The sequence below is a fragment of the Ochotona princeps genome, chromosome 12, assembly GCF_030435755.1.
Source record: "Ochotona princeps isolate mOchPri1 chromosome 12, mOchPri1.hap1, whole genome shotgun sequence".
Lineage (NCBI taxonomy): Eukaryota > Metazoa > Chordata > Mammalia > Lagomorpha > Ochotonidae > Ochotona > Ochotona princeps.
The window spans coordinates 58,593,966-58,619,400 of record NC_080843.1 but is presented as its reverse complement, the minus strand read 5'-3'; the positions used below and the strand labels follow the sequence as shown (position 1 = coordinate 58,619,400).

General features: G+C 41.5%; 1 protein-coding gene across 5 annotated transcripts in view; it reads left to right on the top strand.

The window, feature by feature from the left end:
- Window positions 1-25,435, top strand: part of FRY (FRY microtubule binding protein) — a 440,002-nt gene that overhangs the window by 392,008 nt on the left and 22,559 nt on the right. For 4 of the 5 annotated variants that reach the window (XM_058670891.1, XM_058670888.1, XM_058670890.1 and 1 more), the window contains 7 exons: window positions 1,370-1,540; window positions 12,583-12,783; window positions 13,520-13,681; window positions 16,112-16,278; window positions 17,648-17,837; window positions 20,358-20,507; window positions 21,311-21,409. In XM_058670891.1, coding sequence (XP_058526874.1) covers window positions 1,370-1,540; window positions 12,583-12,783; window positions 13,520-13,681; window positions 16,112-16,278; window positions 17,648-17,837; window positions 20,358-20,507; window positions 21,311-21,409 — 1,140 coding nt within the window. The remainder of the gene's footprint in view (window positions 1-1,369; window positions 1,541-12,582; window positions 12,784-13,519; window positions 13,682-16,111; window positions 16,279-17,647; window positions 17,838-20,357; window positions 20,508-21,310; window positions 21,410-25,435) is intronic. The other variant, XM_058670892.1, reaches the window with a different exon arrangement.

Sequence of the window (25,435 nt, the reverse complement as noted above, 5' to 3'; positions counted from 1 at the left end):
TATCTCATATGGCATTCTTAAACACTAACTATATATATATATATATATATATATATATATATATATATATATATGAAACCCATTCATTTAAAAAAATCATTTGCTTACTTATTTGAAATGGAGAGAAACAAAGAGAAAGCTCTCTTCTATCTGCTGGTTCACTCCCCATTTGCCAACAACAAACAGGACTGGGCCAGGCAGAAGCCAGGAGCTGGGAACTCCATCCCAATCTCCCACATGGGTGTCATGAACCCAGGTCTTTGGGCCATCGTCTGCTATCCTTTCAGGTGCATGAGCAGGAAGCTGGATCCCAAGCAGATTCACCAGGGCTCCAGCCAGTACTCAGTGTGTATCCCGAGCAGTGGCTTAGCCTGCTGTGCTGCAATGCCCACCCTTCTGTGTACTTTTGAGAGATGTCTGTTACACATATTTATATGCTGATAAATGATGTAACTACTTTTCAAAGCAGAGTAAAACATTATGAGAGTGCTTTTTAAAAGTTTGTGCAAATGTGTGTTATGGAAAAATTATGCATAGGTGTCAAAAAATTGCAACCAAAGAAGCTTACATTTTAATTACACTTTCTGCAAACATTTTAAAGTACTTTGATATAAAATACATGTTCAATGGAGGCAGAACAGCAAAACATGTTGGTACTTTGCAGTTTTTCAATACTGGCTTAGGGGAAAGAGCCTAAACATAGAGGTTAATTTTAAAATCTTAATACACTAGAAACTTGAAAGATACGCTTGGTTTAAATCAACAGGACAGGGATGTAGATATAAGTTATGTTTCCTGAGCCACTCTTCTGTAACTGAAATGAGCAAAGCTTTACTTTCTAACTACTGTTTAACTTTACCAGTTCCTGGTTTATCTCTAAAAAGGTTAAATCCTTTGCTCCCACAGTTAATCCTACAACAACCCGTCTTGATATCAGTAGTCCTTAAACTGTTAACAAGTATTTGGTGTGTGTGTGTGTGTGTGTGTGTGTGTGAGAGAGAGAGAGAGAGAGAGAGAGAGAGAGAGAGAGAGAGAGAGAATATGTAGTTTCTACACTCAGTTCAGAACAGTGGAAAAGTTGTGAACATACAGTTGTTACAGAGAGAGGACCCACTCTTCAGCCATTAAGCAGCAGCAGTTCGACTCTCGGAACATTTTCCTGTGTGTGAACTTGCGACTCTGCCGCGAGTTTAATCTGAAGGCACCTGTCCAACATAAATAATAAAAGAACATTCTAAAAATACCCACTTAAGGAATTAGGTGTGTACTGGAAATACAGTGCTAGGAGGAAGGGCCAATTACCGTTTTCCATTGCACAAACAAGGGAAGGAAAGCCAGTTCTCAGGAGCGGACTCTCCTCGGTTTCTAGGTGATCTTCTCCTCGTGTGGAGATCTGGATCTGCTGGAGCACCAGCCGAGCCTGGTGTCCTCCGAGGACGGCGCCCGGGAGCAGGAGAACATGGATGATGCCAACAGCGAGCAGCAGTTCCGAGTCTTCAGAGACTTCGATTTCCTAGATGTGGAACTGGAGGACGGAGAGGTAACCCTGTTTTTCTGTCGGTCAGCCCTGCCACCCTTGCCTTCATAACAAATCAGTGTCCATCTCGCTGGAGAGTGGGTTTTCGCAACAAAGGCCTTCTTTCATTGGGAAGCTGTGAACTTGATTCTGAATCAACTTATTCAAAGCACTGCCACTTACTTAACTGTGGCAAAAGTCACCACACCCTTCCTGCCGGAGCCCAGGGCCAGAGCTGCTGAGTTATTTCTAAATGGGCTAAGACCTGAGTTTAATGACCACAGAGAGGCTCTGCATGTGTGTTTGTGTGTGTGGTTAAAAAGAGAACTTGAGGAAAAAAATATTACAGGGACATTTCCATTCGGAGCCTGTTCCCCGGTACCTGGATGACATTTGCTAAGCATGTCGTGTGAAATGAGAAGGTGCTCAAAGTTGGTAACTCCAGAGGGCCTCAGTACTTATGTGTAGTGTTTGACGAAATCATTAGAACTTGAGACAGAGTGCAACACACAGGAGAGAGCTCTTTACTCTGCTCTATGTCAGTGGCTGGCATTCCAGACACCTGGAGCGGCTGAATTCAAGCCTCAGCAAGCAAGTGCAGCTATGCTTATTTTGGATGATAATCTTGGTAACAGATGCTGTCTGTGATGAATCATGTTTTTTAAAACTAGGATAGGCAGGTGGAACATCTCCCCTTCATTCAATACCTAAGGGATGTTCCAGCTGAGAGGCAGCCCTGCCTCCCGGCAATGAAAACTCAGTCTACTTCAGTGAGATTGGCTTTAGTAAAGATGCCCACTAGTGAATCTGGCTCACATTTAACTAAGTGCACTGTATTTCTTAGAAGGCTTTCTACTCATCTTAAGATTGAGATGGAAGTCAAGCTTTACTAACATGTACTATGGCAGCTAGCAGCCTCCTAGCCTCCCTCAAAAGATGTGATTGATTGATACTCGACCCTCTTTGGTCTGGTGGAGGCCCAAGAGCTGTTTTTGTCCTCTCTGCCTTACTCACTCCCCAGGATTGTGTCTTCAGAATAAACAATATTCTTCTCATTAATCCTATCCCCTGGAAAAAAATTGAGTAGACTTGGTGCTTAAGGGGCATAAAAAAACACTGAGCCTTAAATTAATGGCTGATGTAATGGTTACCTAGAATTGTCTGAGAACCAGTAAAAAGTATTAGAGTCTTGCTTTGACCATAATTAGCAACAGAGAAAGCAAAGCTCTCAGGATTGCTTTTAAGATGTAATACAAAGCAGTGCTGCTTTGAATACTTTTTAAATGTCTCAGAACTCATGTCAAGAGTAACTTTCCTACCACGAAACTGACTTATGCTTGTTCTGAGACTAGAATTTCAGCTTAAGCACCTTCTACACTCTGGAAGTTAAACTTAGGGACAAAATTGATGCAGCATGAGCGGCAGCATGAGCGGCAGCATTGTCCAGTTGCAGAGAACACGACATGGCAGAAATGCTGTGAAGTGGAGGAATCAGGAAAAATGAAAACCAACAAATTTATTTTTGCCATTTTGTGCATTTCTTTTTCACCTGATTGAGAACCAAAAAGAGATAGTCTGAAAGCTCCAGCCTGCTGGCCTACTCCCCAGATGGCCACAGCGGTGCAGGCTGAGCCCAACCAAAGCCAGAAGCCTGAAGCTATTTGGTCTCCAACTTGGGTGGCAAGGAGCTAACAGCCATCACCTGCTGCCTCCAGGGTGGTCATTAGAGAAAAGCTGGAGGAGAGCCGAGCGGGGACTTGGACACAGGCACTCAGGGAATGAGATGCAGGCATCCCCAGCAGTGTTGGCCAACAACCAATTCCTGATAAATGCAATTTCCATCAAATCTCCATGAAAAAACAGCATAGATGTCCAGCACTTATAAATATACCACTGTCTTTCAGAGTCAACACATAATGAATACTATATCTTCCCTCTAATCTTCTCTTGGTTGTGTTAGACCACAACTAAAAATAAAATCAGTGATTAAGATATTTACAAATTCAACAGTTTGACAGTGGACATTCTATCCAAATAAAACATCCAGGAATGCTTTTGTATTTCTATATAAATTTTTAGTAAGTGATTCTAGCATGCCTGTAGTGTAGTAGAAGGACAAGGCTTGGTGGGATCCACACTGAACTTCATCTCTGCCAATGAGCTAACAGTGCTGTGACAGGACACACTCAGTTCCTCTTGCTTTTGGCTTCCTTGTCTATTCAATGACCTTAACATTTCCCCAGAGTGTTGACATAGAATTTGATGCCATTACCTATGATCAGCTTGTAGATTCTTACCAGGCACATGGTTGGCAATAGTCTTCTCATACTTTCATTGGTGAATAATTTTAGTATTTCCTCACTTGATTAAGTTTGGCTTCCTGATCAACATATAATTTCCCTTTCCTATTTAATATTAAACTGTCCCATGAACTTGCTAAATAATATCTGTAAAGGGTTTGCCCTTGACTTTTGACTATTTTTTTTTTTTAATTTTATTTTAAATTCATTAATTACATTGTATTATGTGACACAGTTTCATAGGTACTGGGATTCTCCCCACCCCTCCCCAAACCCTCCCACCATGGTGGATTCCTCCACCTTGTTGCATAACCACAGTTCAAGTTCAGTTGAGATTCCCCCATTGCAAGCATATACCAAACATAGAGTCCAGCATCTTATTGTCCAGATAAGTTCAACGGCTTCTTAGGTATACACTCTCTGGTCTGAAGACAGAGCCAGCAGACTATCATCCCGATCAATTAAAAGCTCCAACATACCATCAGCAAAAATTTACATCACCATGGAATTAATTGACATAGTAACGAGTAACCAATATGGTAAAAGTAAATGCGATTTCTTATCCACCTTCTGTGACCACCTCATTGACATTTCAATTTAGGTTTATACACAACATATAACATTCATAACATAACTTGTTATACATAACATCGTGTCATCTTAAATTAAGGCAAACATGTGGTATTTAACCTTTTGGGATTGGCTCATTTCCCTTAGCATTATGGTTTCCAGTTTGGCCCATTTGGCCACAAAGAACTGCATTTTGTTTTGTTTAATAGCTGAGTAGTATTCCATGGAGTAGATGAACCATAGCTTTCTAATCCAATCCTCTGTTGATGGGCATTTTGGTTGCTTCCATGTCTTTGCAATTACTGATTGTGCTGCTATGAGCATAGGAGTGCATGTTGGTTTCTCATAAAACAAGTGTTCTGGATATATTCCTAGGAGTGCTATTGCCGGGTCATACGGTATGTTGTATTTGAGTTGTTTGAATGTTCTCCATACTGATTTCCATAGAGGCTGTACCAGCCTGCAGCCCCACCAGCAGTGGAGTAGGGTTCCCTTTTCCCCGCAACCTCGCCAACAAGTGTTGTTGGTGCTTTTATTCATGTGGGCCAGTCTTACTGGCGTTAGGTGGTACCTCATTGATGTTTTAATTTGGATTTCCCTTATTGCCAGGGAACTTGAGCATTTTTTCATATGTTTATTTGCCATTTGGGTTTGTTCCTTTGTGAAGTGTTTGCCCATTTCCCGTGCCCATTTCTTGAGTGGCTTGTTTGTTTTGACATTTTGGTTGTTTTGTAGCTCTTTGTATATTCTGGAGATCAGCCCTCTATCACCTAAGTCGTGTGCAAAGATCTTCTCCCATTCTGTGGGTTGCCTTTTTACTTTGTTGATTGTTTCTCTAGCTGTACAGAAGCTTCTTAGTTTGATGAGGTCCCAATTGTTTATTTTGGTCTTGATTTCTACTGCATTTGGAGTCTTTTTTAGGAAGTGAGGGCCTACCCCTAAGTGTTCCAGTGTGTTTCCAACATTTTCTTCCAAAAGTTTGAAGGTTTCTGGATGTAGGTTTAAATCTTTTATCCATTTGGATTTGATCTTAGTATATGGTGAGAGATGTGGGTCTATCTTTTTGTTTCTGCAGGCTATCAACCAGTTGTCCCAACAGCATTTATTGAACAGACCTTCCCATTTGCCTGGGTTGTCGTTTGTCTTTTTGTCAAAGATTATTTGGCTGTATTTCTGTGGGTTCCCATCTGGTGTTTCTATTCTGCTCCATTGATCTTCTTCTCTATTTTTGTGCCAGTACCAGGCTGTTTTGATAACCACTGCCCTATAGTATGTCCAGAGGTCCGGAACTGTGATTCCCCCTGCTAACTTCCTGTTCTTGAGAATGGTTCTAGCTATTCGTGGTTTTTTGTGCTTCCAGATGAACCTTTGGATCATTGTTTCCAGGTCTGTGAAGAATGTTTTGGGCAATTTGATTGGGATTGCGTTGAATGTATATATTGCTTTTGGCAGTATAGACATTTTAATGATATTGATTTTACCTATCCAGGAGCATGGGATGTTACTCCATCTTTCTAGATCTTGTTCAATTTCTTTTTTAAGTAGTTTGTAGTTTTCCTCGAATAGGTCTCCTACATTTTTGGTTAGGTTAATTCCCAGATACTTCATGCTTTCCTTTGTTACTTTGAATGGTATCTTGCTGGTTAGATCTTTTTCCAACTTGGGGCTGTTAGCATACACTATGGCTGTTGATTTTTGTTCATTAATTTTGTACCCTGCCACTCTACCGAACTCTCGTATAAGTTCTAGTAGTCTCTGTGTTGAGCCTTTTGGCTCTTCCATATAAAGAATCATGTCATCTGCATATAGTGAAAGCTTGACTTCTTCATTTCCCATTTGGATTCCTTTGATTTCTTTTTCTTGTCTTATGGCCTCAGCGAGTACCTCTAGAACTATGTTGAATAGCAGCGGAGAAAGCGGACATCCCTGTCTTGTTCCAGATCTCAGTGGGAAGGGTTCCAGTTTTTCTCCATTCAGTATGATGCTGGCATTGGGTTTTTCATATATTGCTTTGATTATGTTGTGGATTTTTCCATCTATGCCTACCTTGGTTAGGGTCTTTAGCAGGAAGTTGTGCTGAATTTTGTCGAAAGCTTTTTCTGCATCTATTGATACTATCATGTGGTTCTTGTTTTTCAGTTTTTGGATGTGGTGTATCACATTTATGGATTTGCGAATGTTGAACCATCCCTGCATTCCAGGGATGAATCCTACTTGATCTGGATGAATGATCTGTCTGATGTGTTTTTGAATTCTGTTGGCTAGGATTTTGTTGAGAATCTTAGCATCAATGTTCATCAAAGAGATAGGTCTGTAGTTTTCTTTCTCTGTAGGATCTCTGCCCGGTTTTGGGATTAAGGTGATGTTGGCTTCATAGAATGAGTTTGGAAGGGTTGCTTCCTTTTCTATTGTTTTGAAGAGTTTGTAGAGGATTGGAGTTAGTTCTGTTCGGAATGTTTTGTAGAATTCTGGAGTGAAGCCGTCTGGGCCTGGGCTTTTCTTTGTTGGGAGGTCTTTAATCACTGATTCAATCTCTGCTTCAGTTATGGGTTTGTTCAGGTTGATTGTTGCCTCTGGGCTAAGTTTTGGCAGGTTGTGTGAGTCTAAGAACTTTTCCATTTCTTGGTGGTCTTCTGATTTGTTGGAGTACAGTGCTTTGTAGTAATTTCTGATTATGTTCTTAATGGTTGTAATGTCTGTTGTTATGTTGCCTTTTTCATCTTTGATGCTGTTAATTCTTGCTTTCTCTTGTTTTTTCTTTGTCAGACGGGCCAGCGGGGTGTCTATTTTGTTTATCTTTTCAAAAAACCAGCTTTTTGATTCGTTGATTTTGTGTATGGTTTTTTTTATTTCTATCTGGTTGATTTCCTCCCTTGTTTTGATGATTTCTTGTTTCCTGTTGTGTGTGGGGCTCATCTGCTGCTGCTTTTCCAATTCCTGGAGGTGTGTGGTTAGTTCCTGTATTTGGCGACTCTCTTGGGCCTTGACATGAGCTCCAATTGCGATGAGTTTACCCCGTAGCACTGCTTTGGCAGTGTCCCACAAGTTTTGGAATGTTGTGTCAGAGTTTTCATTGGTTTCCATAAATTTTTTGATCTCATCTTTAATTTCTTCCCTGACCCATTGTTCGTTTAATAGCATATTGTTCAGCCTCCAAGAGTTTCTATATTTCCTGGGACATTTTGAATTGCTGATTTCCAGTTTCATTCCGTGGTGGTCTGAGAGGGTACATGGTATGATTCCTATCTTTTTGAAGTTATTTAGATTTGCTTTGTGTCCTATCATGTGGTCGATCCTGGAGAAGGTGCCATGCACTGCTGAAAAAAATGTATAATCTGTGGTCTTAGGATAAAAAATTCTATAAATGTCTACCAAGTCTAGTTGTTCTAATGTTTGTACGAGCTCTGTTGTTTCTTTGTTGAGTTTTTGTTTTGTTGATCTGTCTATAGTTGTTAGTGGGGTGTTAAGATCACCCACTATTATTGTGTGTGTATCTATGTCTCCCCTTAAGTCTGTAAGTAGTTGCTTCACGAAGCTAGGCGCATTGGAATTAGGTGCATATATGTTCACGATTGTAATTACTTCTTGATGGATCAGTCCCTTCACCAATATATAATGTCCTTCTCTGTCCTTTTTGATGTCTGTCAGCTTGAAGTCTAGGTCATCTGAGATTAGAACAGCTACGCCAGCCTTTTTTTCTCGTCCATTGGCATGAAATGTCTTTTTCCATCCTTTCACTTTAAATTTCTTACAGGATTTTCTGGTTAGATGTGTCTCTTGTAGACAACATATAGTTGGGTGCTGTTTGATGATCCATTCCGTTAATCTATGCCTTTTGATTGGTGAGTTTAAGCCATTTGTGTTTAGAGATAATATTGAAAGGAATTGGTTTTGGGCTGCCATGAGTGTAAGTATGCAAGTGTGTATTTGCGACTATTAGAGTTCTTGATTGGTTGACTTTTCTTGTATGGATTTTAGTGGGGAGGTCTTCCCATTTGCCATCTTTGATTTTGGTTTGTATTTTTTCTTTCTGGGTTTAGCACCTTCCTGAGGAGATTTTCCAGAGCTGGTTTCGTGTTGATGTATTCTTCGAGTTTCTCTTTACTGTTGAAGTATTTAATTTCATTCTCAAATATAAATGAGAGCTTTGCTGGGTACATTATTCTTGGTTGGCAGTTGTTTTGTTTCAGGATTTGATAGGTTTTACCCCATTCTCTCCTTGCTTGGAGCGTTTCTTCTGATAGGTCGGCTGTGATCCTGATTTCCCTTCCCCTGAAAGTAATCTTATCCTTTTTTCTTACTTGTCTTAGAATTGTTTCCTTGTGTTCACTTGAAGGTAGCTTGAGGACCACATGTCTGGGAGACGATTTGTTTGGGTCGTATCTCCTGGGGGTTCTTTGCCCTTCCTGGATTTGTGCTGGATTTATATTTCCAATATTCTGGAAGTTCTCCTGTATTATCTCATTGAGCACCCGTTGCAAGCCTGTCTCCTTTTCCACTCCTTCGGGAAGGCCTATTATTCTAATATTTGATTTTTTGAGGTTGTCTTTCATTTCCTGTATGGACCTATTGGCTTTCTCTAGATTTGTCTCCAACTGTTTGATGAGCTGCTGCCTTTCATTCTGATTGTCTTCCAATTCTGATATTCTGTCCTCTGCTGTGTTCATTCTGTTGGTTAGGCTTTCAATTTTGTGCTCTATATCGAGGATTCCCTTTTTGATTTGATTTATTTCTGCAGTGATATGGTTTTCGAATGCCTTAGACTCTTCCCAGCGCTTTTCACTCTCTCTGACGAATTTCATCATTAGCTTCTTAAAGTCCTTATCTGATAGTTCCTCTATGTCTTCATCTTGCATCTCAGATATTGAGATTAGTTTTTGGTTGTATTGGGAGGGAGTGCTTGATCTTTCCTCTGGGTCATTGCTTTTTCTGATACTTCTCCTCATTGTGTTTTTGCTTCTTGTTGTTTTGAGATTTTAGCGGTGATTCAGCTGAGCTGGCTCTGGTTTGGGGCCTCCGGCTGAGCCTAGCAGGGCTTACTGCCTGAGTCACCAGCTGCTTTCAGGGTCTGTAGATCACAGCCCTGAGCTGGGTCAGGAGGCTTTGTGGGCCAGCCCCAGTGCCAGGCCCCTTCCCCTGTGGCTCCCTCTCAAAGGCAGTGCCCTACAGATTCACTCTGCTGAGCCGCGCCTGGGCTTTGGGTCACAAGGCTAATACAGCGGGGGTCTCCGCCTCAGTGCTGCGCCGAGACTCTCCTTCAGGGCTTGAGGTTAGCACAGCAGGGGCTCCTGCTGCTCGGAGTCTAAAATCCCCAACCCCGGCCTGTGCTGGGCTGGAAATCTCCTCGGTCCCAGTGCCAAACTCGGAAGCGCTGCTCCGCTGAGGGCTGCAACACCACAGGCAGGTCTTTCCGAGTGGGCTCCTGCTGGGAAAACCTGTCCGGCCAGTTCAGCTGAGCCCGCTCTGGTCTGGCCTCTCTAGCTGAGCCCGGCTGGGGACTCTGCCCTGAAGAAGCCACTTCCTCAGCTGCACTCTCTCAAGGGTAGAAGCGGATCTCTGAGAGGCACAGAGCCCTTGAGGTGAAATGTGCCCCCACTAGTCTGCTCCTCTGACCAGGACGTGAGGCCCTGTCGAGCGTTGCCCAGCCTCTGGGGCTCAGGGCTAGTCCAGCAACAGGATCCACTGACTCTCCCACAGCCAGTCCACAGCTCAGAGCCGATACGGGGATCTCTGAGCCCCAGTCCCACAGCGCCGCTCCTGTTCCCTCTGCACTCTCCCTCAGCCGCTGAGCAGCGGGTAGGCAAGCCTCTGGGAAATCTCCCCTGCTTTTCCTCCACTTCTGCAGGGATGATGCACCCAATGATCAGTCCAGTAGCCTCCTCTGGGGGCTCCTGCCTTCCAGGGGACTGGTGCCCCTGTCGGTGTGGGCGCCTATCCTTCCGGCCGCCTCTGTTTTCCCTGGGGCGGTAGAGCCTCCGCCGCCTTCCCCCTGCCTGGGATCATGACTCACCAGGTTTCTCGCGGCGTGCTGTATTTTCTTTCCTACTTTTTGCGGCTGTTCCTTCACGCTGTGTAGATCTTCTTGCTTTAGTGAACTCCAGTGACCTTCTCGTTCTTCTCCCTACAGTTTCGCACCTCCTGGCCTGTTTCTCTGCTGGATCGGCTCCCCTCCTTCCCTACTCCACCCTACACCAGCTCTCTGCAGTCGGCCATCTTTTCTTTCCTGTCGACTTTTGACTATTTTTAAAAGCTGCTGCATCGGGCTCGGCAGCGTGGCCTAGTGCCTAAGGTCCTCGCCTTGATCCTATATGGCCGCTGGTTCTGATCCCGGCAGCTCCACTTCCTCTCTCTCTCCTCCTCTCAGTATATCTGACTTTGTAATAAAAATAAAATAAATCTTAAAAAAAAAAAAGCTGCTGCATCTTTGCTGTTCATCGCACTCTGCATTGAACAGATCATGATCACCAACACTTTCAGCTTTGTGAGCTGGATCAGATAAAAATGTTACCTTTTTTCCCCCAGTGGATAATTCTCTTTAGTTTCCCATGGCATGTAACAATATTCTCACAAATAATTAGGCATCCTGAGGGGAAAAAGAAAGTGTTGAGGAAACCAAAATTGGCCCTGAAGGACAAGGCTATTTCAGAAACTGTCCTTGTGAATTTGCTACCCTAATGAACCAACATCACAAGGAAGTGTGGAATTTCTGGTGTTGCATACTGATTTGTCTCTTTGGGTTTAGTGTATACGTACCTTGTTTTTAAAATTGCATCTGAGGAAATATAGATTGTTAGTACTGCTGGCTGTTGTTAACACTAAAACAAATGCACTTGACTGTGTTTAATACAACCACTTTAAATAGACCTTTTGTTTTTCTGTCCATTCAATCTGCTACCCAGGAACTTCAGGTAAGGTGATGCTACTTTTCATTTGGATATGCTAGCAGATGTTTTGCATCATAGATGTGTAGCAACGTAATTGCTTTTTCCTCCCTTCCAGCATATGTATGCTTATTTGTGTGTTCATTTCAGTTTAGGTGTGTGTGATAGAAGACCTATTTTTCATGGTAACTATACTATGGAGCTATTTTAAATATAAGTGCAAGATTTTTCTAAAAATCTCTCTAAGCATAGTTCTAGAAGTTGCATCATTATGTCTCTTGAGAGAAAGTGAATTTTTCTAGCTGATCCTGGAAATCGTGTAATTCTTGTTTAATTGCACAACTGGATGGTTTTTGTTGTCGCTCTTAGTAGAAGTGAAACCAATAATTGCATCAAACAGTATACCATTTACCAATCCAGTTCAATCTTTTTGTTTTACAGGGATTAGATGTTATCTCTATGACTATACATATTTTTATTCAAACCTTTTGCAAGTTAAAATGGGTGCTAACAATATTCAAACCCAGGTCACTGCTGTAAAACAGGGTCATGCTGGGCAAACTGGCCTGTGATTGTATCTGTGTCCTATCAGAATTATTTTAAGTAGCTACATTTGGGAGAGCATATTTGGTCATATTGGATCCAAGTTCCTTCAGCAGCAATTCTTGTTTATCAGGATTCCAATATAGAAAGTATATTTGGAAGAATATTAATTCCAACACTTCTGTATTATTCTACTTGTAAACATTTCTACATTGTTTGGTACACTCCTATCAGTATAAATCTTGAGTGGTTTGATGACTGACATGAACATTTCCATTTGGAGTAGGTAGTGAGCCTCGGCAGTTTCTTAGATATAAAAACACCCATTATCATGAAAACCACTGATCTGACTTTCAATTTTGGATGTGACACAAAACAGAAATCTGGAATTTATAGAAGGGGAAGGATGGATGGTGGCTCTGACGTTAAGGAAGTTCCTTTGCCATGGTAAGAACACTTGGGGAGCCTCCAAAAGTCATTTAAAATACTTTGAGGCTGAACCATAACACTGGTGTCAAACCCTCAGCCACCTCCCAAGAAACCATTTCAACACCCTTGCCTCTAACAGAGCTGTTGGGTCCTGTACCAAGATACCTTGCTTTCACAGCCTCCCTAACGCTCTTTTCCCATCAGGTAAACAAATGTTTTGGTACCAATGCAGATAAGGCAGTTAAGAGTTGATAATGACTATATTTGTTTGGAGGCTGTGACTTAGCGTCCCTGTGACAGTGTGCATGGTGGTATAAACACCAGGCTAATGGTGTGATTTCAGGGGGAAAGCATGGACAATTTCAACTGGGGAGTGCGCAGGCGTTCCCTGGACAGCCTGGACAAGTGTGACATGCAGATTGTGGAAGAGCGTCGACTCTCAGGAAGCACCCCCAGCCTGAGTAAAATGAACCGTGAGGATTCCGAGGAGTCATCTGAGGAGGAGGACCTCACAGCCAGCCACATCCTGGAGCACTCAGACCTGGTAAGTAGAAACTGCCGCTCAGAAAGGAGAGACTTGCTTTTCCGTCGTGAATGCAGGAGGGTCATTTCCAGTGGCCCCAAAAAACTTTCCACAGCTGCTGAGGTCAAAATCTGAACTGTTGGGTGGGGTCCGATTCTGCCTGACTTCTTGGCTGTGGCTTGCAACTGGACACAAAGACAGGCATGCAGGGCACTTCGCAGAGTTCATGGACAGAAAAAGAATTAAAAGATGACAGTTTATTTAGATGAAAAACAGTTTTGAAATCCATGTAGAGTTTTAGTAATGTGCATTTGCCGTGTAATGTGTCTGCCTGGATTTTAAAATTCCTAACACCAAAATATACTTTATCTTTGAATTCCATTTTGTACTAGCTTACTGAAGTGTCCTCTTACATGTTATATATCCTGAAGGATACCAAATCTGTGAAGGCCTAGATGTCTTCCACAGTAACCTTTATGATACTGGAATCTCTGGAAATAACTTTTTTTTCCTCTGCTATCTAAAAGCTTACACGATAGGGCAATACAGGATTGGGGTCTCAGGGGCAGTGCCATAAGCCAGAGAGCCAGCTGCTATGTTTAAGTTCCAATAGCCGGGTAGCATAGAAGTTAGAAAATTAATCCCTATCCGCCCACAACTAGAGAACAATGGCTTGCACTTTTAAGCAAAGAATAATTAGACCTTTTAAAGAATGGGGACTTGGGTCTATGTGTTATTTCCTTTGCTTTCCAAACAGATCATGACCCTCTCGCCCTCCGAGGACACCAATTCCTTGGAGCTGCTCCACACGGCCTGTGACTCGACCCCTGCTGACCCCCATGCCTTTAACGCCAGGATGGCCAGCTTTGATGCTTCTTTGCCTGATATGAACAATCTGCAGATTTCTGAGGGCTCAAAGGTGAAGAGATTTGGGCAATTATTATGGTTTTAAAAAAAAGCAAAATATGTATTTCCTCTTTTCTGAGAATTCCTAGGAGAGGATGAAAAATAGGATTATCGTTATCTTTCAGGCTTTTTTTTTAGAATACATGAATTCTGTACGTGTGAGCTTATGTTTTAAAGTCATTTTACTCTCAAAAACTCCAACAGCCATTATTTTAAGGTTCTTTGAAAAGAAACATTTTGCTTGAAAACTGTTGACTGAAGGCGAAACAAACTGATGCGTATCTGTGGGAACTGGTGAACTGCTTTCATTGTCAGGACGTCTATAAAACAAGATGCAAAGGGACACGTGGGTGTGTGCATGCATGGGGGAAATTTTTCCCTGTGTAGGAACCAATTATACAATTTGTGCTTTGAGTCTATATTCTCTTTCTGACACTATTGGAATTTCTGCTGTCGATCATGGTATTGTGCCAGATTTGCAGACTCTGAAGAGAAAAGCAACTAATGGACATGATCTCCTTATTGAATTTAACAGGAAGAATTAGTAGTGTATTTTATTTTTAAACTTTATCTTCAGGCAAACCCTGTCCATAAAACTATCTACTGCTATACTGTTGGGCATATATGCAGACAAGTATAATTTTATTTCCTTACATTAAAAATACCAACAACAGAAATACCAAAATAATTTATTATTATAACACAAAGATTTATTTATCCTGAGTTTGATTATGGTTCTGTAAGCTTAAAAGAGAAAGTAGGACAAACTTTCATGAAAGTATATTCCTCTGACACATCTAATGGAAAAATATTAAGACTGGCTATTCCATATGTCACAGTGTACAGAAAACAGATCTTCAGACTAAGGTCAACTGAAATTGCAATTAGCTAAAATTGTTCAACTTTAAGTCTCTAAGATAGCCATCCTGCAAAGGGACTGTGACCAGCATTCTGAGAGTTAGCAAAGACAACAACAACAAACTTGGCTAGTTTAAAATACCAGACCTAAGATTAAGAAATATTTCATGATGAAAAAAGAAATCACAAAATATACTTGACATTATTAGCATCTGACTTTTCTTGGTATAGTCATTTTCCCATTTTTTTTATTTTGAATTATCAATTACATAGGTTTGTCTTAGAAAACATCACCTAATTCATTTTTGGAGAGCTATTCTGATTCTCCCTAGAGCTAGGTTTCAGTGAGATTTCCTGTATCCTGTGATGATTTATAAGAACTCAGCCCTTGTCTTAGATAACATTTTTGTGCACTGATATCCAAGGGAGAGACTCACTGGCAATACTGTGACTTTAAAAAGCAGAACAAAGCCGGCACAGGTAAACCTCTGAAATTCAGTACTGACAAACAATTCCTTTAAAAATGAGACATCTTGTTTCCCTAATGTATGTGTACCACTCTTGTTCATTTTCTCTCCAGTCCTAGACTCAAATTACTGTAGATTAAATGGGTAGCCAGATGTTAGTCCATGAGAATGCCCTAATTCATTTCTATTTCTATTTTCTTAGTTTGTATAGAAAATGACTGAGACACGTTCACGTCTTTTTCTTCCTCTCCTCTCCTAATGTGTGATCCAGTTGCCTGCCTTCCTCTCAGAAAGAACAATCCGTTCCCTCCCCAACCCTCCAGGCTCATTTTCCCCTGGCTGGAGCTCAAGCCCAGCCTCTTTTTCCACTTGTTAAGTGTCTTTCCTGTCTCACTGAGCTCAGTTTTGCCTGCCCTGGAGCTCTTGTATTTTACTGCTCACTTCACAATGTTGTAACAAGATGAGAGCACATACTTACCCGTTATCTTCTAAGGAGTGAGGCACGTATGGTATGCATGTGGATCTTACGTTTTTCCATAAAATCCTCTATCTACCAACAGGCTTGGTGAAGGACTCTAAGTCACTTTGAGCACACCACATACATGGTGCTCAAGCCAATATGACAGGCACTGATGATTCCAAATTCTGGCTTCCATTGGCAAAGGGATTTGCATTGGAAAATTTTCTGAATAGGCTTGTTCTGGCAGGCTGGGGTGGTATAAAAAAGAAGCACTTCTGATACAAAGATACTGATCATCCAGGCTCTGGCTGTGATTACAACCTGCTTTTTGGCAACTCCCTTTCCCACATGGAACTTCATTTCCTCATCTTTAAAATGTGGAGGTTGGACCAGGGGAATCATGATTTTTTTTCTAAGTTTAGCATTTACTCCCCTTAAGCATGGGTCAAAGTCATCTGAGAGCCCCTTTGAGAACTACTGTAGAAGAGACTGGAAAAAACTGGTCAAGAGTGAGCAGTCTGTATTCCAAAGAATTTGAGTCGATTTCCAGAAATTGCAGTGTCGCTAGAAAACCTGTCCATTCCTGCCCTTCTTGGCATTTTCGTTTGTCCTGTGTGTATTCTTAGACACCGGGGGGATTCTGCTCCATCTCCTGCAGGCCGAGGCCGTCCAGGAGGAGGAGGACGCCACCGTGCAGGAGGATGATCTTTCCAGCTCCATCAATGAATTGCCAGCAGCTTTTGAATGCAGTGACAGCTTCAGCCTGGACATGACTGAAGCCGAGGAAAAAAGCAACCGAGCCCTGGACCAGTTTACTCTTGCAAGGTAGGGAAATGCTTGGTAGAAATACTCCCATGCAGCATCACACCTGTATTGCAGGGACTTCTTAATGAAGGAACCCAAAGTGACAAAGAACTTGTTAGACCTCAACTGAATTAGCATCATCTAACCCCAGTGCAGGGTCTTCCCTGGAATCAGGAAAGGATGCCCAAGTAAGACATGAAAAGCCAAAGAAGGGGCTGGGAACACGGTACAGTCCTCAACGTTTATTTCTTTAGTTAAAAAGCAAACTTTGAATCTTCCATCCACTGGTTCACTTTTCAGATGAACCCAAAGGTTGGGCCTGAGTCAGATGACAGTCAGGAACTTTAATCAGATCCCACAGGTGGCAAGGGCTCAAAACATGGGCCATCTTCTGCTTTCCTAGGAACATTAGCAAGGACTCGGAGTAAAAAATTAAAGCAGCAGAGACTCAGACAACACTCTTATGGGATGGTGGTGTTGCAGACAGTGGCTTACCCAGTGTACGATGGTGCTGGCCCAAGACCTCATCTTTAAAATGTGGAGGTTGGAACAGGGGAATCATGAAGACAGACCTCCAAGTCTTAAAAAGTCAGTTCCATTTTGAGTTTAAAGACGTAAGAGATTCTTTATAAACTGGCTACTTTAAGTATCATCCAGCCCAGCAACTGACTCCTAAGACCAGTGAGGTTTCTAAAAAGAAAAACAAATTCATATATGCATACATATAATGAGGAGAGGAAGATTTTAAAACAACAACATAGGCACAGCAACTAGAGTAAGTCATTAATGATCATCCTGATTTACTTTGGGAGAAGAAAGCAAAGATCAGATCCCTCAGAGAAACATGGAGTGAAAGTTTCTGACATGGTCAGACAGAGGCAATGGTGGGCAATATCTGTCCACCAGCAAGAAAAATTAGCATAACACCTTGTGAGGAATTTGGCTTCTCACTCTTTAATCGTCACTTTTTCCCCTTCCTCTCTATGGACCTGAGGCACATACTTTCACTCATTAAAAGGAGAAACTAGGGGATTCTAATGTTTAAAATCATTTTTACAATGAAAAATTGGGAGGAATGAAAGAATAAATGTTTACTTTGGGACAAAGCATTCAGGAGGATGAGAGAGAAAACTCTAGTTGAGCACTAAAAGCTACCCTGAATCTGTATTAAGGAAATTAGAAATGGAAGAACTGTGGGGATTCTAAAGGTGAAAATTCTTCATAAAAAAAAAAAAAACCCTGCCAACTGCTGAGTGAAATCAAGTCCCCACAGCACCCTAAAAGGGAAGAGTGGGCCACGTTGGGGATCCTCGAGCCCGCTGAGCCGCAAGGGCGGTATCAGTGCGACCTGGTATATTTATCTTCACTTAGTCTTTTTCCTTTCTTGCAGCTTTGGAGAAGGTGACCGGGGCATGTCTCCCCCACCTTCACCCTTCTTCTCGGCCATCCTTGCTGCCTTTCAGCCCACAGTCTGTGACGACGCTGAGGAGGCCTGGCGCAGTCACATTAACCAGCTCATGTGCGACTCAGATGGCTCCTGTGCCGTGTACACATTCCATGTGTTCTCCTCTTTGTTCAAGGTAAGGGCACAACGTTGGACGTGAGCTCTAGTTGCAATCACACCGCCCCGGAACCCTTGGCATTTTGTACACCTGGCAACATTGGAGTCTCACATGGGCGCGCTCAGATTGTACCTGTTCACCTGTAACACACTAACCATGACTACTGTACTAAGTAGATGAAGGACAAGTCAACAAGTAATTGGTGGCTGAAGGCTGAGTTTTATTGTTGCCTGCTGACTGAATATTCCCATGGGTTCCTCCTTTCAGCGTAGCTTGATCTATATTTTTACTCTCCAGATTTCATCAGTGGATTGGCAGGGTTTGGAGAGAAAAAAGGAGACAAAGGGAAAAGAAAAACATGCCTCAGCATAGAGAAGCACAGGCCTTCCGCTAGCATTGGAATTAACCAGACCTGTGTGTTGAGTTTAAAGCACACAGTAGCCATGAAAATGGCAATGTTGCAGAGAATACTCAGCTGGCAGACAAGGCCATCAGTGAAGAAATGTTAACCTGAAAACACAGATATCATATAATTTAGGAAACATAGCCTTAAAATCGTGTGTGATAGTGTTTCTGTTTTGAATACCTAAGAAACAGCGAAAAATATTAGCACGGGCTGTTTTCTTAAGGTGTTGCAATTTATCTACCAAAAATTTTTGTAATCCTTGCATACTTTAAGAATACATATTTTCCATGAACTTTTTTATATTCCCTGTGTACAAGGAAAAATAGGTAAAAATGATATCGTTCCAACTTTGAATGGACTTGGATTATGAATGGGAAGAGCCATTAGCATCTGAGTTAATGCTTAGACCTATTGAGGCTAGTATGAGACCTGTCATTTATCTATCATCTGCTAAAAGAGCCACTGCAGAAGGGAAATATGGAAAACAAAGAACTATCAAAAATCCAAAATGAAAATCATATCCTGTTTAAATGTGTTACATCTGAGGACTAGGACACCACATAGGTTAAGCTGTCTTAAAATATCTCAACAGCTTTCAGTAACTAGAGTCCCTTGACTCAGTAGTTTTACAATGCATACCATTCCTGCTCAGAAATCTCTTACGATATGGGGTTACTCAACCCCTAAGAGTATCAGACCTAACTGCTTCTCAGTCTTACTCTAGTGAATCTCTTATTCAATAGACAAAACTGGAGTTATTTACTAATTTCATTTTCAGGAAGACCTTTGTTTTTAAAAAATGATTTATTTATTTTTATTGCAAAGTCAGAAATACAGATAGGAGGAGAGACAAAGATCTTCCATCCGATGGTTCACTCCCCAGGCAGCTGCAACAGCCAGAGCTGCGCCACTCCGGAGTCAGGAACCTCTTCTGGGTCTCCCATGAAGGTGCAGGGTCCCAAGGCTTTGAGCCATCCTCAACTGCTTTCCCAGGCCACAAGCTGGGAGCTGGATGGGAAGTGTGGCCACCAAGATTAGACCCAGTGCCCATATGGGATCCTGGCTTGTGCAAGGCAAGGACTTTAGCCACTAGGCCACTGCACCCAAAATGCATGCTCTTTTTAATGCTGAAAATTTTTCACATAATCCAGTTTTGAAGGATTGTATGCCAGAGGTACTAAATGATGGCTCCCTAGGCCCTCCTACTGGGTGCTACTTTGTCCAGGCCTTTTTAACTTAAATGAAAACCTGTTAGAAAGCTGAAGGGACAAATTCAGAATGGGCTGTTGTGCTTAAGGCCAAAAGCAATTTGTTTCCAAGAGGTAAGAATTCCAGAAATACTTTAACATTAAACTGTTTGTATTGTTTCAAAATGCTTAATAATCCATACATATGAGGGTCCTCAAAAAGTTCATGGAAAATACATAGTATAAAAAAACAATAAATGTATTTTGGGCACCAAGATAAATTTACTTTAGTTCCACTTTTTATATACTGTTTGAAGAACTCTCACGTGTTAATTGTAATGAATATTTATTCATTACAATTGGCATTTTTCTAATGCAACTTACAAACACCTAATGGTTGCTATTATTTGATGGATGTATTGATTTCCCTATACAATGGCAAACACAAATTAGGTTTTACAACTCAAAGGGGATGACAGTTCTTCCAGGGAAAGCCAGTGCCTTTGAATGGAATTTGTTTGTTAAAATATTGTGTGCTAGTTCAACCTGCCAACCAGTAGAAATATAGCAAGAATAAAAAAGCAATATTTACTAAAAAAATTCTTGAACATTGACACTTTGGAAAATGACGTTTTAGGGAGAATTTTCCACAGTGGATGACTCTGTTTATTTAAGATGAACATTGATGCTCATCTCTTCCCCTAGCTACCCTTGAGATTCCATGCTCATTTCATACTTTTTTCCTGGAAACAGCACTAAAGATGTAGCCATAATAAGCTTATGAGATAATATGAGCAGAATTTAAAGCATGTTGTATATGATAAATATATGTAATGATTTTTATGTGTCAAGTGAAAATTGATTTTTTAAAAAAATCACACACAACAAAATTAGCGCACGAGTTAAACTTGGCCCTTTACAAGTGGTCACTATTGTGCCTTACAGAATATTCAGAAGAGGCTCTGCTTCCTAACCTGTGACGCAGCCAGTTACCTTGGGGATAACCTCCGTGGAATCGGCTCCAAATTTGTCAGCTCTTCTCAGATGCTCACGTCCTGCTCCGAGTGCCCTACCCTTTTCGTGGACGCCGAGACTGTGAGTATCCTGGACATGGGCAGCTCAAGCTAGGATAGCATGTTGCCATCAAGGTTTCTCTCTAAGGCACCTGAGGTGTGTGAGAAACAGTGTTATGGCAGGTGCCTCCCCAGGGCTTCTGGGCCGGCAGTCATCACTGTCCACCAGCATTCCAGCCAAGGTAGAGCTATGTCAGAAAATCACAAGTCTGTCTCTTACCCTGAGTCTCATAGGTTTGTGGTCCCCTGGATTCACTGTGCTGAGCTGAAAATAAGGAAATTAAAGGGGGATTATACCAGTCTCTGGCTGACCACTGAACTAGTAGCCTCCATCATAGCACAACCAACAGACTGACTGACTAATGACCAAGGTTTAGAACTCATGAGGCTGTGTTTTAAACATCCTTGAAGAACCACTTGTTCCAAGAACTGATTGGTGATTAGCTGTCTCACAATAAGGAATCTATTTGAAATTATTCTATCATAAATCATGTTAATCTTGATTAAATACAAAATCACAATCTCCTTAGAACCGTTCTTTACAGTCTTTGGACTGTCACTAGATGATGATGGTGGAGCTCTTGCAGAACCAGATATCATAGTTTACAGTGGGGCCTCTGTGGAACAAACACCTGCAAAGCTTGTCTACCTCCAGTGAAACAGTGGGAAAGATAGATATTTCACAGGCCAGGAATGGTATGCTAGTATTCAGTTACAGCTAATTGTGGAGCAAAATGCCAAATTTCATAGATTTTTTATGCATCCATGCTTTTGTGATGGTATCTCTTTACTTATTACAATGAAAAATTACTTCTCTGCCTTTAGCTTCTTTCTTGTGGACTTCTGGACAAGCTCAAGTTCAGTGTTTTAGAACTGCAAGAATATTTGGATACCTACAACAACAGAAAAGAAGCCACTCTCTCAGTAAGTGTTTCTGTTTACAAATATTCAGTTAGAAACCGAGTGAACCCAAACCACTGTGAGTGGAAGAGTTCCTCTCTTCCTCAACTCCATCATTTCCTATAATTAAGGGCTAGAATATTGATTTTCTATAAAGACTACCACCATGAAATCAAAATTACATCTATAAAGGAAATATTAAGACTATTCCTTAATGGGCCAAGAAAATAAGTGTGTGTCTGCATGATATGTCACTTCATTCATGTGATACCTTTCTTCTTCTAGTTGTTGATCCTTTCCTTCCAGGAACACTCTCATCCAATGCTACTCATGGTAGAGCTGCTTTGCCCAGTTCCTGAGCTTTCTCTCTGTGTTAGCGCCAGCTCTTTTTTCCTCCTTTCCAGACGTTGAGGGTAACATGTCAGTGTTCCAGAAATCACATAGGCAAGGCACCTGCTTTCTGACAGCAGCAGGCAGGATTCAGTGGTTCAGAATTACGAATAATGTGTACTATACGGTGAAAGCTATGGCTTCCTGTAATCTTCCAGATGCTTTAGAAAGAACATAGATTCCAAACTCACATGAACTTCGGCTCAAATCATAGCTCAGGTGACTTGGATAAACAATTTACCTTCCCTCACCTGAAAGCCAGTGATAATAGTAACTAGACTGCAGAATCATTGTAAGGGTAAAGGAGTCAATGTGAAAGATTTAACTCTTAGGAATGATTCCTTAACTCATTTAATGCTGGCAATTTTTATTACTACCCTCATTAGCTAGCAAGTGGGAGGGAAGGCAGAATTAAAGTCTACATCTGGGAGACTAAAAGATTCATACTATTTACTATGATATAGCATTGCCCTGAAAAGAACCACTGTGAGTACCAGCCTAGGTTTGTGTATTTGCTGTACCAATGTTCTTTGTTTCTGTGATACTTCACCTGTCACTGTTGTCCAGCTTTTCAGTCATGAGGAACGAAAACAAGTCTTTTCCTGCTGGTTAGTGAACCAAACTAACCTTTTGTCATTGCTTCACACTGGCAGGATGTCACTATCATAGGTTGTCTTACAGCAGAGAAAGGATATCCTGTAGCAGCCAAGTTGAAGGTATACTTCAGGTCAGATCACCCCCCCCCCCCAGCCTGTGAGAAACGCTCCTAATCTCAACCATATGAAAAGATTTCTACCCATATAGCATAAAGGGAACTGAATGTATAAGTGAGTAATGATCCTCAGGGCAGTGTATCACAGTGTGAAGTTAGTTTTTAAGTGACCACCACTTAACCAATATTAACAGACATTTAAATTTCCAACAAATAATCACTCATCTCCCCCCTAAAAATCCCTTTCTAAAGGTCATCACAGTACAATGTCACTCCACCGTCTCTAGAGGCTTAATTGTTCCTGACATAAAAGATATTTTGAATTCGTGCCAAGTCTTAGATTAGACTTTTTCAGAAGCATACATACACCTGGACATTTGTATGAAAACATGCTCACCTTCAGTAATCAAAAAATGCAAATTAATACCACAGTAAAATATCCTTTTGCTACAGTTTGTGATGACAGCCCATCAGTGCATGGTGGTCTTCAACATGGCCAGGTAGATACCCAGCCTTCATCTCCACGGAAACCCACTCACCCCTATAGGATGGAGAGACTAAAGATAATGGTGTGAAGAGAGGAACAAAGCACTGTGGAAACTGAGACACAAGCCCCACAGTCCTAGACAAGGACTAAAACTCAATGGGCTGCTGGCAGCATGCAGACAAGAACTGCAGTGACATTGTTCTGGATGACACACTCTTTGAGGCAGAGTGGACACTCTGACAACTGAAGTTGAGCTACACGCTGCCTTCTCTAAAACCAGGAAGATTTATGCTAGACTATGACCTCCAGAGTTTTCAAGAACAAAACAACCGCAAGCTTGATCAATATAACCCAGCAGCCTCATTACATCTGGTTCATTTTTCTCACCAGCCAACTCCTCTTCTAAAGGAAACTATGGAAATAATTTTTCCTACCGCCACCATACCCTCCTATGATTGGCTCCAAACTGAGAATGAAGGCTTCCCCAAAATTACACCTTACCATCTCAGAGACATGGGAGTACCCATTGGTGGGCTTTTGCATTACAGATGCCCAATTGGATTTTTCTGAGCACAAACTATCCTTTGTGTAAATGCTTAATTCTGGCCTGAGTGTAACCTCAGGTTCTACCTCTCATTTTAACTCGCAGACAGCTATTGCATGGCCCACCTAAATGTTCATCCCCTAACAAATCATTCCTCCATGCACCGGAGTTTCTGTGAGAAGATTCCTCCCTTGCTCTAAAGAAGATCTCAGATTTGTGACCAAACCCATTCAGATCACAGAATTTCTGTGACACAATCAGGACAGAAAAAGAGAAAAATTATCCCTGAGGCAACTGGCAGTTTCTCATTTTATCCATACAATAGTTTAACGGAAAGAGAACAAGATTACACCCTGACTGAGCCAGCATTGACAGGAAAAATTATGGTATGATTATGTACTTTAACAACATGTTTTTTCATATTACCACTTAGACATTTGAATAAACAATTTTATTCAGTTATATGGATATTCATCTTTCCATCAGTTTTCAATAGATAATTGATCTATCAGATGTGCACACAGCATCACAGAAATACAAGAAATATGAAAAAGCAAAGCAATAGGAGACCTCAAAAGGAACACTATCAGATTCCATAGGGGGATTGAGAATGAAAAACAAAATCCAAAGAAGGATTACAAAGATAGTCAATGGAGATAAATGAAACTATCAGTGCCGACTATGAGTGGGAAATCCAGCAGAAAGAGATGTTTAAAAAGAAACAGAAATCCTAGAAATAATTCAGTAAACCAGATTCAAAAAACAGTTAAGAGCCTCAATAAGAGACTAGATCAATCAGAAGAAATATACAAACCGGATATTTCAAAGTAACTTCCAATCAGATAAAGGGACAAGAAAAGAATTAGACATTTTCTAATACTTTGAGAACATCAAGTAAGCAATATTCAAAATATGAGAATACCTGAAAGAGGAGAAAGAAGTAACAGCACAGAAAATATATTCAATGAAACTAAATCCGAACATTTCCTCAAATTGGAGTGCTACACAGATGTGTAAGGAGACCCATAAAATCCCAAATAAATATCACTACAAAAGATCCTGGTGGCTGGAGGCCGAGGTGGGTTACAACACCGTTTGCAGTGTTGGCAATCACAGAGGAGAGTACTGGTTTTAATCCTAACTATTACTCTTCCACTCCAGCTTCTTGATAATAGGCACAGGAAAGCAGTCAATGATGACCCAAGTACTTAGGTCCCTTCCATGTACGTAAGAGTCCTGGATGGAATGGAGTTCATGACTCCTGACTTTGGCCTGGCCCAGCTCTGACTGCTGTGGCCATCTGGAGAGTAAATAAATATGTGAGTAGAAGATCTCCATCTGTCTTTCTCTCCCTTCTTGTTTGCTTTTGAAGTAAAATCTGTTGGGGGAAAAAATCCTCACTGTAACACATTCACTCAAAAGTGCAACACAGAGTCAGCATTGTGTCAGTCATGGCACAGCAGGGAATGCGCCTCCCTGAGATGCTAGGGTCCCATATAGGCACTGGTTTGTGTGCCATCTGCTCTATTTCTGAACCTGCCCCCCATGTTGGAGACCTGGGTGAAACTCCGGGCTTCAGCCTGGCCCTGTGCTAACCACTGCAGCCATTTGGGAGGTGAAACACCAGGTGGAAGATTCTCTCTCAAATAAATATTTTTAAAATTACAACCTGGGCAGACATTACAGCATAGGAAACCTGCATCCTGTATAGGAATAACTGGTTCATGTCGTAGCTCTGTGCATTTCTAGTCCAGCTTCCTTTTAGTGCACCTGGAAGGCAGCAGATGATAGCCCCAGTATCAGCTTGGCCCATTCTCCACTACTATAGCCATCAAGGGAGTCAACCAGCAGATGGGAGATCTCACTATAACTCTTCTGTGCCTTCAAAGACATAAGTATCTTTAGAAAGAATGCAAC